A 23590-nucleotide genomic window follows, 5' to 3' on the forward strand; every position below is an offset into this window, starting at 1 on the left:
AGTGGCATCGTGGTGTAGCAGAAAAACACTGCACAGGGCCTCAGGACACTGGGGTTCCAGCCCTGGCTGTTTTCCTAACTGGCTGTCTGATTGGGGGCACGTTTCCTAAAAAATAAGTTTCACTTTCCTTGCCCATAAAATGACACAGTTGGACCACATGATCTCTAAGGGCCACGTGACGATTTAAAACTCTGTATGGTCTTGCTCTTTCAAGACAATGAGAGGGAGGAACTAATGAGGATGCATACAGACCCGCCTCTGCAAGGAAGTATAACCGCTCTTGATCGTCTGTGTTTTCGAATAATAAAAAGGGCATAAACTCTAAAAAGTCTTCCACATAAATGTAAAAAAGCATATATATGTACATATATATTATAGCTAAAAAATATATAGGTAGACACAAAGTATGTAGATTACACAAATAGGTCTTTAATAGGCGAGGCTGAAAACAAGTTTAATGCATCATCAACTTCGTTTTCCTTCAGAATGACTGCATTACCATCGCCAACATGTACAGAGCTCTTAATATATGACAAGCGTTGCATTAAATTTTTTTCATGAGTTTTTTCCCCCCATTTAATTCTCACAATAATCCTGGTATTACTGTTATCCCTGTTTTATAGGTGATAAAACGGAGGCTTTAGAAAAGTTAAGTAATTGGGCTACAGTTAGCTATTGTATTTCTACATTTTTCATGTAATCTTTCAATAAAGAGCCATTACTAGAATATATCTGTTCCTGGCAACTAGAAGAACCTAATTGACCTACTAATTATATTGAGATTATAGTAGCTGCCATCCTGGGTTGGATCCAGGGTCTAAAATCTAGCATTTTTGTTTCCGAAAGTGGCCCTAAGGCCGTTGGCGAGAGGCAGGCAATGTATGAACATCAAGGACAGTGGGAACAGTGGGACTGGAGGAGGCGGCCGCAGCTACTCAGCGCCAGCAACTGTCATGGGTCATGCTGGGCCCAGCATGGCCGGATCTGATTATTTCCAAGAGAAGCCATAATTCCAGATTTTACGTGAAATCTTCTGACTTTTAAATGCTGTCAATTACTTTATGTATTTTAAAAAACATAGTTCACATCGAACAGAACACCTCTGCAGGCTGGATTCAGCCTGTGGACCAGCCACGTGTGGCTTCCACATCCGGGGCCTTGTTACTGAAGACACAAAAAATCCACATCTCCTCCCATCACAAAGATAGTTTATCCCCCAAGAATTTCCCTCTCTTCCAAAGCCGAAGTATTTATATTTTCTGTTGTTGTACCCTATGGAGGTATCAATACCTGTAGTTCGCTTTTGGAAAGTAGTATTTCATTTCAGTGTCTTCATTCTACATCATTTATATTTCAAGAAGTGGTTCTCATCTACCAGACTAGGATTTGGTAAGTTTGCCTGCTTTTATTTTCACAATTTTATATATTCCTCCCACATGTACTCTTGGTCTTTGTTTCCCACTAAAGAATGCTGTTCCACTTGCGGCAATTAATTTCATGTTCCAGAGACATTTGCTGAGTGTTAGGTGCTCCGGGGATACAAAACCTCTACAGCTTATTAGAATAAAAATAGCAAAATATAGGGCTGTAAGAGTTTAGAGGCGAGAAATACAGGAATTAGCGCTTATTGCTGCCTGCCATGGGCCAGGTTCCCCACACATCATCTCAAGAGATAGGTACTGTTTTCCTGTTCACTATTATATTCACTTTACTGATGAATTCAGTGATTTCCTTAGAGTCCTACAATAATTAGATAGGAGAGCTGGAATCTGACTTCGGTTTTTCTGATTCCAAAATAGATACCACATCCTATTACCATGTAATCTCCTCCAGAGTGGAATTAATAATCCCAACCCAGAGGGACAGGGAAGTCCTCTGGGAGGAGATACGATTTCAGCTCTGCTCTGTCCAAACTGGGGGCAGGGAGGGGAACAGGGTATTTTAGGAACTGGACAGGCTAAATTTCAGAGGTAATAAGGTAATAAGGCAAGAACTCAATAGATCTTAGTAAAGTCCATGTTCAGCCCAAAAAAGTAGGTTGAGGCCTATTGTTAGAGGGTCTTGAATGCTGAGTTCAACCTGGACTTTTTAGCTATTTATTTATTTATTTTAGAAGAAAGTGGAAAGATCCATTTTCTTTATATATATATATATATATATATATATATATATATATATATATCTTTTGTTGATTTCAGAGAGAGGAAAGGAGAGGGAGAGAGACAGAAACATCAATGATGAGTCATTGATCGGCTGCAGCCTGCAACCCGGGCATGTGCCCTGACCGGGAATCGAACCGTGATCGCCTGGATCCTAGGTTGATGCCCAACCGCTGAGCCACGCCCGGCCGGGCTGGACTTTTTAGCTATTTAAAGGGTTTGAGCAAATGTAGAATGTACACAGAGACACGCTTTGGGAAGACGAGTGTGTCAATGGTATGGTCTAGAGCTGTGCAGGCCAGGACAGTAGCCGCTGGCCACCTGTGGCTATTTAAATTTAACTTAATTAAAATAAAGTAAAACAAAAAATTCAGTTCCTCACTCACACTAGGTACATTTCAAGTGCTCGACAGCCACACGTGGCAGGGGCTGCCATACTGGACGTCACAGACATAAAACATTCCCAGCATTGCATTAAGTTCACCTGAACAGTACTTGGCGTTAGAAGAGACCGAGATAAAAAGGCCAGTCGGAGACCATTACTATTGCCTCTGGGGGAGAGGTGATCAAACCATAACTTGTGGGACCGCAGTGAGGATGACCAGGAGGGGCAGGTGGAAAGCTGTCTTTAAAGGACTCATCCTATGGCTCACTAAAGGCAGTAAAGGAAAACACATGATTTCTTTATTGTTTTTTTTTCTAGTAGTCTTCTCTGGAATTTCTCCAGCTCCACTATGTCTTTCTTGATTTTAGAGACACCCTCGTGGCTCAGTTTCATGCACTAGTAGTGCCTCTCCCCACAAGGAACAATGACCTGAACGAAGCTCCTACAGACAGGTGGCAGGTGCGCTCTGGTGTGGAGAAGGTGATGCCTCTCGGAAAAAAAGTCATGCAAACTACCTTGATGGGATGATGACTTCTCAGCCGAGACACAGCCTAAGAGGGAGTCCCTGTCACCGACCCCTGAGCACTAGTGTGACGGAGCCTCTGCACCCAGTGAGATCAACAGCATGCTAAGCTCTACCCATGATCTTGAAGATAAATGACCACTTAGAAACCAGTTCTCTGGTGCTCCCTGCTATCAGACAAAATATTTAAGTGGGGGAACTGTGGGTCTGAACTCCTTAAGGTTTCATTTTGTAATTCTATAAATGTGATATAATTTGGGGTACACGGATTCACTACCAATAGAAATTAGTTTGAGCCCTGTAATCCACACTCTGTCCCTCCATAAACAGCACCATCACCACCTGGGAACTAGGTGAGAAATGCAAATGCTCAGGCCCCGCCTGGCAGGACCTAACCAATTAGAGTCTCTGAGGATGGGCCAACCGTCTGGTTTATCTTTATTGAGTCTTTCCATGCTAAATTTGGGGACACTTAAAATACAGGCGCTTCTGACCTGGCTCCTTCATCCCCTAAAAGACCCCCTGTCTATCCAGCTCACCCACTGATTCACTTACAAAATGTGTCTGAAAGTATTTTTAAAAATCAAGAATAAAAATTTTAAATGCAACCCCAGTAAATGTGAAATCCTGAACCTCAGTGTAGTTGCAAGAATCTCTCCCCTGACACCGTCATCTCTCGTCTCCTCTATAACCATGGGAAGGTAAATTCACGTCCAAAATTTCGAAAGAAGCCTTGGGAATTCCATCGGACACAGCTCTCCGCGGGGGACCGCCCGCGTTTTTATGGGGGACGCATCGGTCCAGCGCTGCGCAGAGAGGCAGGTGACCCCCCGCCCCCCGGAGCTGAGCCCGGCCCGCAGACACCTCGCTGCGACGTGGGGGGGGGGCGACAGCAGGGGCGCTGGCGGGAGCGCACCGCTGGGGCGGGGCTGGGGGGAAGCTGCGCGGGGAGCGCTGATGCGCAGAGAAAGGGGCTGAGGCGGGGGGGGGGGGGGGGGGGCTGGAAGTGGGGCGCAGTCGGGGGGCGGGACAAGCAAAGGCAGTGAGGCCCCAAGGCAGCGGCGGGTCTGCGCGGTCCGGCCTCAGGAGGACACGGGCGGGGGCGGGGCGAGGCCGGGCGGCGGGGCGGCGAGTTAGAAAGGACTCGGCCCGCAAAACGCACCCAACTGCCGCGGCCGTTCCACGCGGCGCCTCCGGAGCAGGCCCGGCAGCCCCGCGACGGCAGCTGCGGGGAACGGCCGTCATTCATTCGTTCCGCAAGCCGTCCCCGCCCGGGCGCTCGGACCCGCGGCCAGGCGGCCTGTCCCTCGCCCCGCGGCCGGCCCCCGGCGCCTCCGGGCCGCGGCTCACCTGGTTCCTCGGCGGGGCGGGAGTGCGGGCGCCCGAGGCCCACGCAGCTCCGGCCGGGCTGGCGGCGCTGCCCACACGGACGCCGGCGGTTCCGAGCCGTTGCGGCCGAGCCCGCGGGCATTCCGGCGGGCGGGCGGGCGGGCGGCGGGAGCGGGGGAGCATGGGCGGCGCGGGTGGCGAGCGGGGTCCCTGCGCCCTGCAGGCCCCGGCCGCCCCTGGCTCCGCGTCCGACTGCTCGCGATGGAGGGTCCGCCGGGTGCCAGGCCTCCCGCCCGCCCCCGCATCCAGCTTAAGTCTCCCCACAACCACGTCGGGTCAGAAAGAAGCGTGAGGAAGCCGGGGGCTGGGGGGCACCCGGGTCTCGGACCCCGGCTCTGGCCCCGCGAGCCCGGCTCCTGCCTCTGAAGCCCGGCCTGGGGCTCGGTCCCCGCCTCACCTGCTGGAACCCCTCCTCCCCAAGCTGCCTCTCGCTGCGCCCTCCGATTCCCTTTTCCACCCGCGACGGGCCCGCGCAGCTTCGCGCTTGCGGGGCTGCGGCGTTTCTCGCAGAGCAGCCACGCTCCCCATTCCCGCCGCGAGCTCCGCGCCTGGAGGGGCGGGGTTTGGCCTCCATTCACCGCGGAGGCCCCAGCACCTAAGCCGGTGCGGCGGACGCGGCAAGTTTGTATCGAACGACTGAACGGTTGCTCCGAAGGTAACTGCAAGCTCCAGGCAGGCAGCGACTGTATCTGCGTTTTAACCACCCTTCCATCGGAGGTGCCCCGCAGCCAGCAGGCGCTCAGGGCATCTTCATTGAATGAGTGAGCGAGTGTAATGCTCACCTCCTCTTCTCCCTTCATCCCAATTTGCTGGACACATTTATGATTTTCTTAGGATTCCTCCTTCCAAGGTTCCTCCCTCTTCCCCTCAATTCCCCGCGCCCAGCCCTCAGTTTCCCCACAGTCATGTGTTGGCTCTCGCCTCTTCTTTCAACCTTCATCACCTCTCTGAAAGCTCCCTACCCCGCCGGTGGGCTCGGAACACGTTCAAGCACCGTGTCTCCGTAGGCAGGAGAATCCAGGCCCAGCCACACTGAATCCAAAAAAAGCTTTGCACGAATCACCCCTGAGTCAGGTTTTAGGTTTTTGTTTATTATTTTTTTTCCTGGTCATTGTTCAAAATCTGTTCAACAAATATCTATGGGGTATCTGTTATGTCCTAGGCACCATGCTAGATGCTGGAACAAGACCGGCAAAGTCTGAGCGCCCCAAGGGGTGCCTAACACAGAAGAGAGTAGTCGTGGGAAGTGATGAGAGCTATCTTGGGGTACACCCAGTTCTTTCTTTTAGGGTCCAGCTCTTGTGCTTTCTGTAACAGGCCTTGGCATAGGAATGGGCTGGTAACAGTGGGCGTAGGTATGGGGCTACCCTGCCTTGCCTCTCCATATTTATTAGCTTTACAAATAAGCGACTGATTAGGTGGGAATGGAAGAAAGGAGCTCTCTTTTGCATTAGTTGGAACTAAGGGCTAAGAAAAATCAGTTGACTAATAAGATCGCTCTGCCCCATTTTTCTTCCTCTGAGAGGCATGAGTTAGATGCTTAGCATCCTGTTTCCTGGAAGCTCTTCAGGGCAGGAGTCAGTTTCACACTCTCAGGGTAGTGGTTTCAAAAATTCTTCTCAAAGGGAGATACCAGGGGCTTTCCTGGACCAGAACTGCCTGGGGCGTATTGGAAAATGTACATTCTTGGTGCCCCTCGTGGACCTTAGCCAGCCAGACTCCCTGGGAATCTGCATTTTTAAACTCCCGAGGTGACTCTTAGGCACATAAGAGTTTGAAAACTACTGGGAGAGTCTGGGTGCAAAACGTCAGCCTTAATGCAGGGCTACTCTTTGCTTTTGGGACCGATTTCATCAGAATCCCGAGGAGTAAGCCATGTCCTTGAGCAGATGGGAATGCAACAGCTTTCTGGACGGAACCTTTCTCTTTTTTAAAAAAATGCAATTATTTCTTGGAAATTGGGCGTTCCGCCGAGCAGGTGCTCTGCTGCCGCTGGTGACTAACCGCGCAGCTCAAAGACCCGTCGGCTGTTTTCCCGGCACCGTATTTGTCACTGTCACTTTGCACCAGGCGTTTGCCCCGCCGACCACAGCGGGGCGCACGCGGCATGCGTGGCCGGCTTAGCTTCTTCGCGGGGCCGCCTTCCCGCCCTCAGCATCAGGCGAGGAGCTCCTTCCTTCGGTCTCCAGCTGTTGCTCTCTTCTCGCGAGAACTGCTCCTCCCGTCCTCTTCCCTCATCTACCCCCTCCCTTGGGCAGGTTCCATATTGGGTAAAATCTCGGATCGCGGAGAGTCCCGGGAGCTCATCTCGCGAGAGTACGGCGGGAGCTCCTGTTCTCTGGCTCTGGAACAGCGACCACTGGAGCCTCAGCAGGCGCAGCAGCTGGAGCCGCGGTGCGGGGTCGCAGCCCGCAGTCGGCCCGATCCGGGAGCGGGTGCAAGCAGCGCGTGGCGGGCGCAGCCCTGAGCCCGGGACCGCGACCTTGCCCTTTAGCGGGGCTCGTTTCGATCGCTGAGGCGCGTCCAGCCGCTGCGGCTGACAGGGGCCGCGCGCGCGGGAGTCGGCGGGGTCGCCGCAACCGCACCTGCGCGGGCGGCCGGTGCGGGGTCCCCGCCCTACCGCGTGGGCGACGAGGGCCCGGGAGCCGGTGCGGGTGCAGGCGGGGCCCCGGAGGGCCGCCTCCTCCCCCCGCGGCCGCCGCTGGAAGATGTCTCAGGAAAGGCCCACGTTCTACCGGCAGGAGCTGAACAAGACTATCTGGGAGGTGCCCGAGCGGTACCAGAACCTGTCCCCGGTGGGCTCCGGCGCCTATGGCTCCGTGTGGTGAGTGTCACTGGGCCCGGGGCCGCGGTGGCTAGCTGGCCCTCCATGCCCCAGGCCAGGCCTGCCCCCGCGGCTCAGCGATGCACCAAGTGGCAGGAATTTTCCTTGGGGGAGGGCATCGCTGCACCTTCGACCCCTGCCCAGCACTGCCTGTGCCCTTTGCGCCCCTCACCCTGCACCCTGCACCCCTAGGTGGGTGGTCAGCTGTACGGAGGGTGCAGGTCCGCGGTGGGTGGCGGTGCTGGAGCTCGGCCTTGGCTCGCACCCTGCGCATTCCCTTCTTGGGGCTGCTGCTGCTGCTGCGGGGGGGGGGGGGGTGTCTCCCTGCTGGCGTCCAGCAGAAGGACCCCCTCCGGAGGCGCGCCCACCCCGGGCGCGGGCGCCTGTCCCCGGAGCGGTGCAGCCCCGGGAGCCGCCGGGAGGAGCCAAGGGCAGAGCCCCCCGGAGGCTGCGGCCGCGCGAGCAGCTCTGGCGACGCGGGGCGTCTTTGCAAAGCTCTTGTCAAAAGCCCATTTTGAGAAGCGTTCTTTTGGAATTCGCCGTTGAATTCGCAGCGACCCGGAGAGCTTAAAATACCGACTTTATCTCGGGGAGCGCCGGGCCAGCTGGAGCGGCGTTTCCGAGTCGGTTGGAAGCGCGTTTCCTCCCCGCGGCCCCGGCGGCGCGCGAGGCCGCTGCAGCCGCGGGAGCGGCCGCCGTGACTCACCCCCGCGCTCCCGAGTATTGTTTCACCCGACAGCGTTCTCGGTCCGGCCGGGGAGGTTCAGATCCGCTGGACGCCCTCAAGATCAGAACGTTCCTAACAATGCTGGGGGAATACTGTAAATATTTTTTTTTTATTGCGATAATTCTTGTGAATAATACCGTGTTTTTAAGGTCCCTGAGAATCTGCAGGGGACTTATTTACATTTATAGCCTGAAGTACAGGGTGGCTTTCATAAGGATGTGGAATATATCAGCTTTAATTCACACTGTGTGTTTCTAATTAAATTAAAATAATGCCATAAAATTTAAGGACCTGAAACATTTCACTTTACCTTCACTGACTAGCTTCCAAGGTTTTATACACTGTATTTTACATTCACTGTAATCTGAGAGCTCCTGGTCTGAAAACTGATTCATGTTCTTCATGCCTATGCAACATTTGAAAAGGGGTCTATAAAATTGTTTCTTGTTTTGGAACAAATTCGGGGCTTTTGAATGTATTAATCTTTCAATATAATTCATGTGTTTCTTAAAGTCACATCATGAATTTCCTGTTTGGTAGAATCTTCTGGGTAATTGAGATTGTGCAATTGTGCCCAGCAACAGATCATATTGCATTATCTAGTTCAAGCTGCTTGAATTTGTTGCACCATGCCTGACATCTTTTCCACATATTTATAGTACAGCGGTCTACATTTTAAGGGAATTTGCAGCATTATAATGTGTGTGTGTGTGTGTGTGTGTGTGTGTGTGTGTGTGTGTGTGTGTGATTGACTTGCTAATTTTCAAAGGTGTATCTGGATCATTGCTCCTTTAATAGCTCATTAGTTTACTTTGTTTCTCATTCTTGAATTGACACATTAATATTTGTAGTACCAAGTTTTTGTTTCCAATGATGTTTAAACTTTAATGGAGTGATACTGTAGAATAGTCCAGCTACGGCGAGTTCAGTGAACTTGAAAAGAAAGGCTTGCAAGGTTTCCCTGCTGTTGGTGTGAATAGCTCTGCACTGAAACTGAAGGTCCAGATTCGCAGTGAAGTGCCGTTAAAATGAACTCCGCATTTCTTTAGTGCTGCTAGACATTTCTGGCTTTGAAGCCAGAAATGTCTGACACTTGAAAGTAATTTTGTTAAACAGGTTTTAAAAAATAGGTGATACATTTACATTGTATAAAGTTCAAAAGGTATGAAAAGATATTCAGTGAGAAGTCTTTTCTTTCTGTTCTCCAGCCATGCTGTTCCTTTCCTCAGAGACAGCCCGTTGAGTTTCTCGTGTGTCTTTCCAGGGCGGCAGAGTTTGTTTTTTCAGTAGTGTTTCTGTGAAGGGGATTTAAGGTGTCACCCATTGCACTCCGGTGGAGGACGGTACAACCGATACAGGTAACGATTATAGACAAATAGAGCTGATTTTGGATAAAAAAAATATCAGAATTTAGATTCACAAGTAAGTATTATATCATTCAGAGTAGTTATTTGAAGTTGTTCTTTCAGTTAGGAACTTTTCATGTATGGCAGAAAGTACTTTTTTTGAACTTCTCTTAGAACCCATTTTCGAGTCCATGTTACTCTTCACCATCTTCATCCTCTGAGTGCAGATTTTAGGCATCCACAAAATCATTGAATCTAAATAATAGTGAATTTGTGCTAAAGTCTGGTGAAAAAGATTAAGCAGTCAGGTTGGTGATACTGTTTTATGTCTAATAGTAGTCTCAGCTAAAAAGTGATGACACAGAATTGCTTGTGTGACTTGTAGAACTGGATCTGAAGTCTGTTCCCAAGAAGAATTTCTCAGAGTATCTTAAGAATGCAGCCTCACTGAAATGTGTCAGCCTCCTAATTAGATTGTTCTGAAGTGCGATATGCTTTGATGTGTAGCTTGATTTTTTTTTTTACACATTAAGGCTGTTTCCATGATTTTAATTTGTACTGAGTATATAATAAAAATGCAAATAGAGCTGGTGTGACCAACCACAAATCAAAGATCAAAGAATCAGACTAGAAATTTGAGAATGGACACGGTTTCACAAAGATGCCTTTCCTTTTTAAAGGGTAAAGGGAACTAAACTAAGTCTTGCAGTTTTAAGGAACTTTGTGCCTTGTCTGTGAGGGGAAATGAAGCAGAATTGTTTAAGAATACGTTGTTGCAAAGCATTGATTTTGTGGGTTTCTGGACAGAAATGGGAGGAGGGGACCTTTGTGGTTAGTTTAAGGAAACATAAACAGGAACTTAAATGCCTTTTCTCTGGGGTATGGTTTTCCAGACCCTTGCTGTTGATTAGAGGAGGTGGGGCACTGGTAACCATAAAATAGGTGAGAGTTGAGAATTACTCGTAAATCGTATTAAATTATTTATTCAACGTATTTATTAAATACCAACTGTGGACCTGATAGTGGACTGGGTTTTTTGGGTAGAGTGCTGAACAAGGCAGAACAAGATAACAGCCCCTCAAGAGCTTATAGCCTAACGTGAATGGAAACCACATTTTACGAATTGCATACTGTGTTCCGGTCAGTTTATATTTATTATCAGTATATAGAGTATACAACAAGACTTTTAGTAAGAGGTTCGCAAAATTCATTACGAAATGAAATCCAGTTCCCTGAATGCTTTGTGGAATGCTTGTATGTTAATAAATAGAATAAAAACAAATGAAGCTAATTTTTTTAATATTAATGGCCATTCATCATTTAAAATCTTTTATTTATTTATTTTTTTTAGGATGAGCCAGGCCACAAGTAAATAAAAGTATGTCATCGTTGAGTATGCAAAGATGACTTTCTTGACTCCTGGACAATGAGAGGGGCTTGCCCTTTGCTTTACCAGGGGTGCTAATAGGCCCATGCTGATCTCCCCACTTGCCTTTCTTTGTCACCAAAAGTAATGTGGTTGGCTGCATGTAATCAGTGCTAACCAATAAATGTTTAAACACAATAGCAAATATTCATTTACTATAAAGACTTTTATTTTAAATATGTTTTTATTGATTTTATAGCAAGAGGAAGGGAGAGCTAGAAAGAGACAGGAACATGGATGAAAGAGAATCAGTGATTGGCTGCGTCCTGCATGATCTAGCCTGCAACCTGGGCATGTGCCCTGGAATCATACCAGCGACCTCTTGGTGCAAAGGACGACACTCAGCCCACTGAGCCGTGCTGTCCAGGTGCTATAAAAGACTTAATTTAAGGACTTCAGTCAGGTTGGCTATAGAGTAATTTTATTTATGAAATCCCATTTTTTCAGTGATAGTTTTCCACTGGTTCCCATTTTAAAATAAGGGTATCCTGGACCTCTAGCTTTTTAATTCTCCCAGTTTAATTACTTTTTAAAAAATGTTTTTATTTATTTCAGAGAGAGGAAGGGAGAGAGAGAGATAGAAACATCAGTGATGAGAGAGTCATTGATTGGCTGCCTCCTGCACGCCCCCTACTCCAGTTTAATGTCTTGATATTGAGGAGTACTCTGCTTTTGGTTTTGTGCTAACTTGGCCTCAGCGATGATCTTTCATGGGCAATAGTACAGATGGTGCCGAGCTCCTGAGGCTTAGGACTCAGAGGTGGAAGAATTCACTGGGCTAGGTCGCTCTCACTTTAGAATTAACTGACATTTTAATGGCATTTTATACTTTATAAAATATTTTCACCCACTTCTATGGCCGAGGAGCTAGACTCATTCCTTAAAGGAATGGCATACTTGTCATTGCTGCTTTGGATTTGAAATGTTCTGGGGTTTCAACACTTTAAAAGTCTCCTTTCCTGTCCCCGCTGAGGCTGAGTGGCGGCACCTTCTCTTGTGCTGTTCGCCTCCCCCTGTCCCTCCTTTTTGAAGAAAGGGGTCGCTGGGTCACTTGTAATAGAGCTGTGACTGTATAAAACCAACCCCACCAATGCCAGTGCCCAGCTAGACTGAGGGGTAATGACTGAACTTATTAAAGTCCCATCTCTTCTTCAGAATTGATAAACCCAGAGTGAGCTTATTGTCCAGATTAAATTCCCCCCCCCGAAGAATCATTAGGCAGTCCACATAGTTAACTCCTGAATTTATGAATCTTGTTGGTTTGAAATTCTACAATGTGCATTTTGTAAAGTTGAGACTTCTGTGTATGTTTGTGTTATGTAAGTATCGGATATAAATAGAAATAATTGCCTCTCCAGACCTTTGAAAACACATTGGAGTTTTGCTCTTTACTGTGAAATTCAGTATTGATTCTTAGCCAAGAGGTATAATTACTGTAGTGCTTTTAAAAAAAAAAAAAAAAAAATCCTCATTATAAAATCGGTTCCCTGACTCAGAATCTGGGGATTTCGTCCCATGGTTACCATGTACTGGGAAGTCATGCACAAGTTTCTTCAGAACAGCAACAGAAAGATGTCTTTAAACTTGAAATGTGTTTTTTTAAAATAAAGCTTTCAGTATTAGAAGTAGTGTGTCTTTGTATAGTGCTTCCATAAATTAAGTACATATGTGTTAAGGATTTATAAAATTAACTGGCTTCTCGGCATTTCATTGTTTACAGTTCGTGCTGGGGAAGGAGGTTGTGGTCAGTAGGTTCTGCACTTTGGAGAAATAGGTCCTGGCTTCCGACGTGCTTGGCTCCCAGGCTGACTGTGGGGAGAAAGGCACAGGAGAGAGGAGTCTAGGATGACCCCTGAGTTTTGGCTCTGGACAAATGGATAGATTTTAGTGTCATTATCTAAACTTTGGCATATTACAGGGTGTAGGATTTGGAGGCAAAGAGAGAGGAAGATGGGTTCATGCTTATCTCTTTGAGGTTAGGACTCTGTGTGAGCACCTACTGTTTCATTCTGTAGGTGCTGGGAATGGGTATGAGCAAAACAGACAAAAATTTCTGCCCATAAGAAACTATATTCTGCCCGGCCGGGCGTGGCTCAGCCGTTGAGCATAGACCCAGGATCCAGGAGATCGGGGTTCGATTCCCGGGTTGCAGGCTAGGCAGCCGATCAAGGACTCTCTCATCATTGATGTTTCCTTCTCTCTCTCCCCCCCTCCTTTCCTCTCTCTGAAATCAGTAAAGATATGTGTGTTTTTTTTTAAAAAAAGAAACTATATTCCAAGGGAGTGGAAGTAGAAGTTGATAATAAATAACGTAAAATTTATGGTATGCCCGATGAAGCACTATGAGGAAAATGAAGCGTGGGAAGGAGAGGGAATGCTGGGATGGCTCTTTTCAGCAGAGTAGACAGGGTAGGCCTCAGCGATAAAATGATGTAGAGCACCTGCTGGCCATGAGTGGGAGGAGAGGAACATTCCGGGCTGCGTGGTCAGCATGTGCAAAGGCCCTGAGGCAAAGGCTTTGGTTCTCTAGGAAGAGCTAGGAGACCAGTGTGGCTAGAGCTGAATGAACCAGGGGCCGAGTAGTAGCAGGAGGAGGAAGTCGAGGGGCAGCAGATGTGCAGAGATCACGAAGGGCCTTTTTTGTCTTTATAAGAACTGTGCCTTTTACTCTGAGAGGAGAAGCCATGGAGGGCTGTGGCCAGAGAAGAGACACCATCTAACCTTTTGTTTTAACGGGTCACTCTGCTCTGGGGTCCCTGTTTTTTTCATTTCTGTTTTTTATCCATTAGAGGTGCTAACTGTAGAATGGGAGAGTCAGATGAACCGGTGCAAAGCCCCGACCGACACTCACAACTCTGATTCCAGAAGACTCAAGAGTACCAGAGCCAGTACTCTTGGTGGGCCCAAGAAATTCAGGGTACTCGAGCTCTTTAAATAACAAGGGCTTACTTCACTTTTTCAGGTTTCTGTTTCCAAAAGGAAGGGAGCAGAGAGATTGTCTCTAGACTTCTGCTAACAAAGGAAGATGAGCCTGCTGGCAGGTTGAATGTTTCCTAACTTCGTTGGGCTTCTAGGTTTTTGTTTTTTTTCCACTGTCAGGTCATATTTTAGAAGTCATTTTGACCTTCCTTCAACATTTAAGATCTCATTTATTTTCTGTTTTGTTTGGCCTCTGCCTTTTCCCCATTGTAATAATTTTAGTCGAGGTGGGATTGTGGTTCCCTGTTACTAATATTTTGTCCATGAGGCCCCCAGAACTTCTCTGTTAACTTGAATACATCTTGTAGATTGAAAGATTCTACACATATTTGACCCTATACAAACCCATAGGATTGTCTTCCCCGCCTTTACAGATACAAGTTTCCCTCTTCTTGCAGGAAAGCTGTCCCCCCGTCCACTGCTCTGACATCTAGTTGCAGAAAAGAAGTGTTCCTAAACACAGATTCCCATGGCAACATAACACAAGGCTATAGAACAAGTGTTTATTCTGTTCGGATCTGCCGCCTGAGTCACTTCAGACCCTGAACGTGTTCGCTCCTGTTACTCTGAATGATGCTCTTACGGATTTCCTTGTTTTCCTCAGAATCTTCTCCCGTAGGCCTTGGTGGTATTGTCCCTGTGCCTGTGCCATGAAGGGAGGTGTGTGAGTGTGTGCGTCTCACTGCCAGTCTGCCCACACGTATGCTTTGGTTGCTTTTCCAAGCTTATGATCCGGAGAGTAGGCATGTAACACATGACCGTGTAAAAAAACAACAACATTAATTCAGTATTGCCAGGCACTGTACTAGGTGTTATGTTTATAAAGATTGAAAAACCAAAAAAAGCAGGAAGGGTCCCCGCTTTGGAAGGTGTCGTCCTCCCAGGGCAGATCCATGTTGCTTCCTCAGACGGCTTTCAAAGCCCTGTTTTGGAAGTTGCTTTTCTTTTCTGCATTTTTTTAAACTTAAATTGCCATCTGGAGTCTACCTTTATACCGTATATTTGATGCTTCCCTTGAAATCTTTTAGGTTCCTCTGTGTGTGTCTCGGTTCTAGCGACGTCCTGGTCACTTTTTACATCTCGGGCGACGTTATGCAAGGCCACGGGTTGGGGATGTGTGCCGGAGAAGCCTCTCCACCTGGTGATTCAGATCTAGAAAGTGGTGACATCAGCGTGTGCCCACAAGAAGGCAGAACTTCTTCTTTTGATCTGCCAACGGCTCAGGGAGGAAGGGACCTTGAGGGTAAGGTCCTCTAAATCTTTAACCAGCCCTCTCCCTCTGCTTGAGTAGTGTCTCCGCTGTGACCGTTTCTCACCTACAAGCTAACCTGCCCCTAACCCTGCCCTTCGTCTGCCCTGTGACGCTCAACCTGAGGTGTCTGGTTTCTGCAAATGTATATTGAACTCTTATATTTCTTCATCCCTCTAATAGATATAACTTTATTCCCAGAAATAATTGCTGCTTTTTTTTGGTTAATTGTCACCCAGGGATATTTTTTCCATTGATTTTTAGAGAGAGTGGATGGAAGGGAAGGAGGGAGGGAGAGAGAGAAACATCGATGTGAGAGAGGCACATTGCACACGCCCTGACCCGGGCCGGGGATCCGACCTGCAAGCCAGGTACGTGCCCTTGACCAGGAATCGAACCCGGGCCCCTTCCCCACAGACCGACGCTCTGAGCACTGAGCAGCACTGGCCAGGGCTGATTACTTTATTCTTAATATCTTTAATGGCCATTTCTTTTATTTCCCCTTCTGTCAAATCCTTCATCCAGGTCTTTAGCTAACTTAGACTTTTGAGTAGTAGTTTCTATTTGTGTTTCCTTCGGCAGGCTGCCAAATGCTGGTACAAATCTTAGTTATTCTCCCTGATTTGGTAATAATAAAATACGACTCCCTAATACTCTCTTAGTATTAAATGTAAGTGAGATATTGAGGTCGGTACCTTATATCGATCTATTTCGAGTAATTTCCTCATCTGACATCGTAAGTTTAGCTCGCTTAATTTCCCGATTGCTAGTTTGTTGTCCTGAGTGCTTTATGCTTTGAACGATCTGCTTTGAAATGAACAATCTCAAGAAATTAAATGATATTGATGCTAAAAGGGGGGAAACAGCAAATTAAGAGAGCAGTAAGTGTTACGTGCACCTGTCGAGCTGTGTTTACATTCCCTAACACACATAGTATTACCGAGAGTCGCTCCATCTATTGACATTTTGGGTGGGTGATTTTTTGTTGTGGGGGCTGTCTTGTGCGTTGTAGGATATTTAGCAGCGTCCCTCTCCCCTAGCCACTAGGTGCCATTAGCAACCAACCCTCAGTTGGTACAACCCAAAATATATTTAGACATTGACCCGCGTCCCCTGAGGGCAAAATCACCCTTGGCTGAGAGCTACTTATATAACCCTGTATATTTAGATTGATGGGCCATGAATAAAAGCGAGATTGGATAACTTGAACCTTCCACCTGCAAAAAAGATAGAAACCGTATGCTTTCTGTGGATATTCTTGAACTCCTCACCCGATATGGTCTCCACAGTGGCCTTGTTCATATATTGTTTGTCCAAATTGGTACTTCGAAACGTAATCTTAAGAACGTCTCACCCTTTGGATCCCAAGTCGACTGAAATGCAACGTTTCATAATTTTCCTTGATTACTTCTCTGCACGTGATTGAGGACAGAGCACCCAGAGACCTAGCATTAGCTACCCTAGGAAGAGGTTCATGTTGTAAAGTTGTATGGGTCAGCCTTAGATTCGGGGAGCTGATAGTTGAAGGAAGCTTATCGTTAGGTGCATGACAGTGGTCATGAAAATTACAATCAGGGAATGAACCGAAGATTTATTTATAATTACCTAAAGATTTCTATTACTCTAGATATTTAAGGAACGTAATTTTGCAAGTTTGAAAAGTGTGTGTGTGTGTGTATGTTTATGCTTTAGACTTAGGGTAGGAAAGGAAATCTGTTGATCACCCGCTAGTGTTAAATGCTCACCAGTGCGTAAAAGAAATAGGCATAAAATATTAATGAATTGTATATATAAAAAGGTATTGATGAGTGTAGGGATATGGGGCATTGTGGGCTATAGTAGTTAGAATGGTTTCGTGGAGGGAGAAGATTATTTTGAAGGATGGGCAGTATGTGGGGAGGAGGGAAGGAAGCATGGTTAGCAGGAGAAACCATAACTAAGGGAATGAGATTCGGGATGGACTGGCTGGAAGGAGGAAAACCTCCGTAGGGTGAACCCCGCTGTTCTCGTGCTGGCTTTGCCACAGAATCACTTGTGGGACTTTTCAACATGCAAGTGCTTGGGTCCTAACCCCAGAAATTGAGAATTAGGTCTGAAGTAGGGCTAAAGCGACTGCACTTTTCTAGGCAGTAGAGAGCTGTTGGAGTTTCTTAAGTTGTGAAGTAGTGAGGAAAAGTGTTTGTAAGTTGGTCTGACTGGAGGGACAGCATAGATTGGAGGAAGCGTATGTGTCGCGTTGTAAAAGCTTCGGCAATGTGTGTGTCTGTCCCTTCTGACTCCCCAGCTACGTTTCTCAGGTCCTGGAGGTCAGGAACTAACTCTGTGCCGGGGCCTGTATTTATTAATCTTGCAGGGTGTTTCAGGCCCTGGGCTCGGTTCTGAGGATAAACTGTAGCTCTGCTCTCCCTCACAGTCTGCATTGGGAAACAAATGTATAAAGGAATAAGTTTTTTTTGCAGCTCATTGTTAAGTATTGGCTACATTATATTGCTGATTTTAGTAGTGCTTAGATCTTCTCTAGTAATTGCTGAAAAAGAATGCATATTAACGTGTAGAAACTATATTTCAGTAGCCTGATGACAAATGATGAAGGATTTGGGACCTCAGTTACGTTTTAATAATCTGCCCTGTTTTACTGTTATCTCAGAGATATACTCAACCTGAGATCTGAGGATAAGAGATCTAAAAATATATATTGAGAATTGGCTATGTGATAGGCCCCGTACATTTCACTTCAGCTTGGAACATTTGGCATTACCTGCCTTGTGTAATTTATAAAGTACTTTCCCATAACTGTCTAGAGCCTCGAAACAGCCTTGTGAGGTAAGCAGGGCTGGTGACACCACCATTTTATCGATTTGGAAACAGGCTCATAGAGGCTTTGGCCAAGATCACCTGCTGGAACGTGCCAGAACCAAAACTAGAACACAAATCTTTTCACTCTAACTGCTTTTCTCTATGTCGGACTACATGTGTTTGTGCTTAATAGACTTTTTGAGATCAGGCCCTCAAAATACTGCAAACAGAGACCATTCACTAGGATGCAAAAGTAGCTTTGCTGAATGGAATTTCAGTGACTTTTCTAGAGCACTAAAAAGATTTTATCCAGCATTCCCAAAAGTAAATAAGCTATCTTGAAAATCTCAGTATTTTGATTTAAAAAATCAAGTTGCTTTGGGGTGGTGAACACACAGTACAATATACAGATGATGTATTATAGAATTGTACACCTGAAACCTATATAAGTTTAGTAACCAATGTCACCCTGATAAATTTAATTTTAAAAAGAAAATCAAGTTGCTAAGTGTAATGATTTAAAAATATGGTCATAAATTACTTGATACTCCTTCCTTCAAGAGGTGGAGCTTAATTCTCCCCCCCCCCCCCTTGAGCAATTACTGTACTAGGAACTCAATTCTCTGATGTGTAGACTGTGGCAGAAACAAAGGAGTGTGGCTTCTGTGAGGGTGGGTCATAAACGACATTGTGGCCCCTTGTTGCTCTTTCTCTGAGATCAGTTGCTCTAGGGCAGTTTCCTAACCTCAGTACTATTGACATTTTAGGCCAGGTAATTCTTTGTTGTGAAGGATGTTTAGCAATATCCCTGGCCTCTACCTGCTAGTTGTCAGTAGCACTCCCCCCCCCCACACACACTTACCAGTTGTGACAGCTAAATATTTCTGACATTGTCAAATGTCCCCTGGGGGTGGTCCAGTTGCCCTCTGCTGAGGGGAAGCCAGCCGCTGTGCGGAGAGGGCGCTGAAGCGGCCCTGTGGAGAGGCCCACAGTGTGAAGAGCTGGGGCCTGCAGCGCCACGTGCCTGACCCACCTTAGAAGTGGGTCCTCCAGCCTCACTCAAGCCTTCAGATGACTGTGGCTGTCACAGCATCTTGACAGCAACCTCATGAGAGACTGTGAGCCAGAAACACCCAGCGGAGCTGCTCGCAGATTCCTGACTCACAAAAACTGTCAGCTAATAAATCTTATTTAAGACGTGAAATTTGGAGGTAATTTATTATCCGGCGGTAGATAACTAATGCACTAAGTATTGCTGTAAAAAATATGTCCATGTCATATAAGATGGAGAATCACAGACTGAGAAAACCCAAAAGTTGTGAAGACGTGTTAATAATGCCTGTTCTGTACTGCCGTAGTTATATTCATAGCATATGTTTGTATGGTGCTTTTCTGGACATGAAGCTTATAAACACTATTATTGTAAAAGCCTTTCAATTGTAGCAGCAAGGCAAAGTAGATGGATGGTATTGCCAAATAGTTACAATGTAATATATGGTTAGTCTATTTAATATTTCAGATTTGCTTGAAAGGAGTTACAGTTTATGCTAACTTCAAAAACATTTGTTATTGAAATTTTCAAACACACAGAAGTAAAGAAGATGTACCAATGGTGACAACATTCTCCCGAGGATTAGGAAAATAATCCCTTTTAAAAGAAAAAATAATTCGCATGTAATATTTCTGCAGTCGGTATGGGATAACCATTGCTCTAGATGCATATATATCACTTCACATTTGCAATCAAAGAAACATGTTAACCTACCCCACTTAGCTTTTAAAGTTTCAGTGAAGAAATATAAAATCATTGTATATTTTCCAATACAGCCTGCAGCAAATAAGGATGAATTGCATTTTACATTTTAATTGCAAATGGTTTTGGATTTTTAGACTTCACGTGTGAGTGAATTTCTGCATTGTTTGAACGTTGGTTTCCACCATCTCGGTAAAAATTGAAGCAGTTGTGAAAAACATTTTTGCTCCAGTGGTTTAGAAGCTTTTGCAGCAGGAACTGGACCAGATCAGGGATGGCAAGTATCTAGTATGTTTGTTGCCATTCTCTTGGGTCCCTGTTCCATAGCTGATGTCCCTAATAAGCCCTTTCAAAAATGTATCTTCCTGTCTGAATAAGGTTTTCATGAAAATACTGAATTTGCATAAAAGTTCTTGAACTGTAAGTTGTGCAAGGCCAGGTTAAATGATCAATTAAATGGTTTTTTTTTTGGAGGAGGGGGCTGTGTGTTAAGCCTCTTGGAGAAGTTTTAGAAACTGAAAAGCTGGAGATTGATTGCATGGCACATACTTGTAACAATTGTGTTAATACCGTAGTCTGATGGCCTTCCCATCAGTATGAAAGTGAGATTGTAAGAAACTAAATTCCATTTTAAAATATTATGTATAGCACAAATAGTCAAGTAATTTTGTGATTAAAAAAAAATCGAAGTATAATTAGACATTACAACAAGGTACTGTATTTGAGAACTAGTGGTGATATTAAAAGAAAGCTCACAATGTTGCACATGTTAAGAGTTTTTAAAGTCAATGTTGAATCCCATTCTACTCTGAAGAACATTTTTGGAAGTTCCTAAATCAAAACTGGAGCTCTAGTTTCTGCATGACGTTGCCTTTATTTTCAATGTTACTTCCAGAATGGAGGGGCAGAGCATAAGGTCAAAACTACAGTGATACTTGCACATGTAAGTATATGTATCACTGTGGTATCTCTCCCTCCTTTGCTAATATGTGTCTGAGTTTAGAAGAGAGAGAAAGTAGGTTTCCCGGGAGAGGGATATATGTTCCAAAAAGAAGTTGCAGTGTGGTATTCACTGAATTTGTATCAAGTATTACAGGTAAAGGGAGAGTACCAAGTTAGTATGAGTTACTTCGTCATTTAGAAGGCACATTTTGAAGGCAATTATTAACCCGAATTCAGTTGGGAGAAAAAGCCTCATTGTATGATCTGTAGAAGAGTAAATATTTCCATTAATTTCCAAAAATAAATTGTATGTTTCTTGGTAACCGTTATTGAGGGCTCCTTTTTCCTTGTTAACGTCATTTGGGGATTAAGAAAAGTCATCTATGGCCATTGGAAGAAATTGTAAAGTTACTTAGGATCCCCACAAATTGCTCAGAGACTTGCCAGGTGATTGCATATTCATTCTGTTGGGGAAAATCCAAATTGTTTTTTGAGGAAAATCCGGGTGCAGTCATCTGTCCCCTCTTGCTCTGCGGACGTGGGCCCTCGTCCAGGTTAGGCATCACGCCACCTTTTTTTTAAGAGATTGTCCCCCTTCCTCTACGTACCAACTCAGCTGACCAAGCATGTCGATCGGCCTTTATCTTGCAACAGAGCAGACCTGCAAGCCCCGTGCTAGTCACGGCACATAAACACAAAGCCTCTAGACCTATCAAAAGCTCGGCCGGTGGAGATCATCTTTGGAAGATTGTCTAAGGAACAAGGAGTTTATTACCTGTTCTTCTGAACACTCTCAAGTTTTTCTCTGGGATTAAGTCTGTGGGAGCAGCGCACCATGCTCTTTAATACTCTCCTCCCCCTTTGCTAATAGTGAACTGTATTTTGGCTTTGGAAAAGCCTCCACTGATGGGTGCGCTCAAAGAAGAACCTCCTGAAACGCACTATTATACTCGCGTAAGGATGTTGATAGGACTTTTTTGCCGCATTATGAGTCTCTGTAAGAACTTTTCTCTGGTTTTATTACAGGAATAATGATGCCTCTCTGGAGTTCTGAGTACCTGGCTTGTTTTTATTTTATGGTTCCTGTAACGCATGGCTTAACTGGTTGTTTTTCTGTGATAGCTTTAGTGGGCTCGGAGCCAAATTTGAGGCCCACCTGTAACTATTTAGGAAGGTCCTCCTGATAAGACGTTTTATGCTAACCTTACCCATAATGAATTTCTTATCTTATTTTCTCATAATCACTTACTGTTAAACCAAGTTGTGGGTATATATTTCCAGGTTGCTTTAAAATTCATTGTGAAATAAAGCAGGGTGGTATATGTAAATACATTTAGAAGTTTAACAAAATTATATTAGGATGTATTAAGAATCCAGTAAGCCTCCCCCATTCCCCCACCGGTTGCGGGGGAGGCAAGTATAACGTATAACAAAACATTCAGTTTCCTTAATGAATATTACTGTGTCCTAGGCACCGCATGGTCAGCAAAAGATGAGTGGCAGTGACATCCTAATACTATAATAACTGCTTTTAAATGAATTTTCTCCTTACTCCTTTATTTTGTTTAATCACATCAATGATTTTATAAAATGTGAATTTTAACTATAACTTTGTGAGACCTCATGTGAATTTACATTTGGGGGGAAAACTTACTAAGCAGTGTGTCCTGAATTTTAGTTTGGAGAACCGGATCATCATAAAGATAATTCCATTTTACAATGTTGTTAATGAAAACAAGGTTTTATGTATCGTTGTAGTTTTTTAAATATGCTTTAAGAGGAATCTTCCCAAGTGGTAACACTAGTAAGTGAATCATTGTAATAAAGGCAGAGCCAAAAGCTGGTGCTAGGTTGTCCTTGTTCCGGCAGCTTGGCATCCTGCGAAAAGAGTGAGGTTGACATTAGACAGATTTGGGCTTGAACCCCACCGCATATGACCTATACGACCTTGGGTGCGTTGTTAATGTTCCTGACCATTAGATTCTTATTTTGGAAAGTAAATATAACTTTATCTCATAAAGTTATTAGTGTAGATGCTAAACATTTCCCAAATAACATGTGGCATAATCAGGTATTCAGTAAGTGTGAATCTCTCCTCAGTTAGTTTCTTCTCTCTCAATCGACTTTATCAGGTGATTTAAAAAAATTTATTAGGAATTTCTGCTTTTGTTAATTACAGTGTTCAATTTAGGACGAGACCCGTGATTTCTCCTCTGTCCAGATACTGCTCTGATCAGAGGCAGAAGCAGGAGGCTAGGCCAGAGCAATTAACTGCGCGAAGAGGCGGGGGCGGGAATGGATTGTACGTTTCTTGCCACAGCATCTTTTGCTGTAATGATTACTAACTGATAAGCGGGGAGCAGCTCCTCTGAACAATTCCGGCTTGTTCCCTTTTGTAAGTAAAATACGTTTTAAAAAGTGGGAGTGTGTCTCCTTTGAAATAGAAGTTATTTGTCTGTTCTGAGAAAATCATGCAGTTTTGGAAGAAGCCGTGTGAATTAAGATGTCCATTGTAGTAGTATTTTGTGTGTGTGTGTGTGTGTGACCGGAGTGGCTGTAATGCCCACCAATAGGGAACGATTAAGTAGATTGTGGTGCAGATATTTAATGAAATTATTCTTAATGATTGGTTAGTAAAATGGAAAATGCTTACAGCTTAGGGATGAAGTTATACAAATTCATTTATACAGAGGTGGGCAGAAGTGGGTTTATAGCTGTGAGTACTCCAGACAGCTTATTCTTGTATTGTTTATTTGTTTGGCAACTGTATGTCTGCTCTTGCCCACCCCTGTATATTATGAGCATAGTTAAGTATCATTTGAAGGGAATGTAATTGTTCATAGTGGTTTTATGAAAGTTTTAGTGTCTCTTTTGTTTTAGGTAACAGAACAACACAGGTGACTTATGCTTCTAACTTTACTAATGCTCCTGTTAAAAGATACAAGCTTGCCCTGGCTGGTGGTGCTCGGTGAGTAGAGCTCTGCCCATGCGCCACAGGGTCTCGGGTTCGATTCCCTGTCGGGCATGCCCCTGGGTTGCAGGTTCGTGCCCCTGGGTTGCAGGTTTGGGTTCGAGCACCTGGGTTGCAGGTT

At 45.4% G+C, this 23590-nt stretch overlaps 1 protein-coding gene across 2 annotated transcripts in view; it reads left to right on the forward strand.

Annotated features, from left to right (window-relative positions):
• The first annotated feature begins 6746 nt into the window (after window positions 1-6746).
• MAPK14 (mitogen-activated protein kinase 14) overlaps window positions 6747-23590 on the forward strand; it is a 68444-nt gene continuing 51600 nt past the window's right edge. The window contains exon 1 of one of the 2 annotated variants that reach the window (XM_081141083.1): window positions 6747-7280. In XM_081141083.1, coding sequence (XP_080997209.1) covers window positions 7165-7280 — 116 coding nt within the window. In that variant the 5' untranslated portion in view covers window positions 6747-7164. The remainder of the gene's footprint in view (window positions 7281-23590) is intronic. The other variant, XM_081141084.1, reaches the window with a different exon arrangement.

Source organism: Miniopterus schreibersii (genome assembly GCF_964146895.1).
Source record: "Miniopterus schreibersii genome assembly, chromosome: 6".
NCBI lineage: Eukaryota > Metazoa > Chordata > Mammalia > Chiroptera > Miniopteridae > Miniopterus > Miniopterus schreibersii.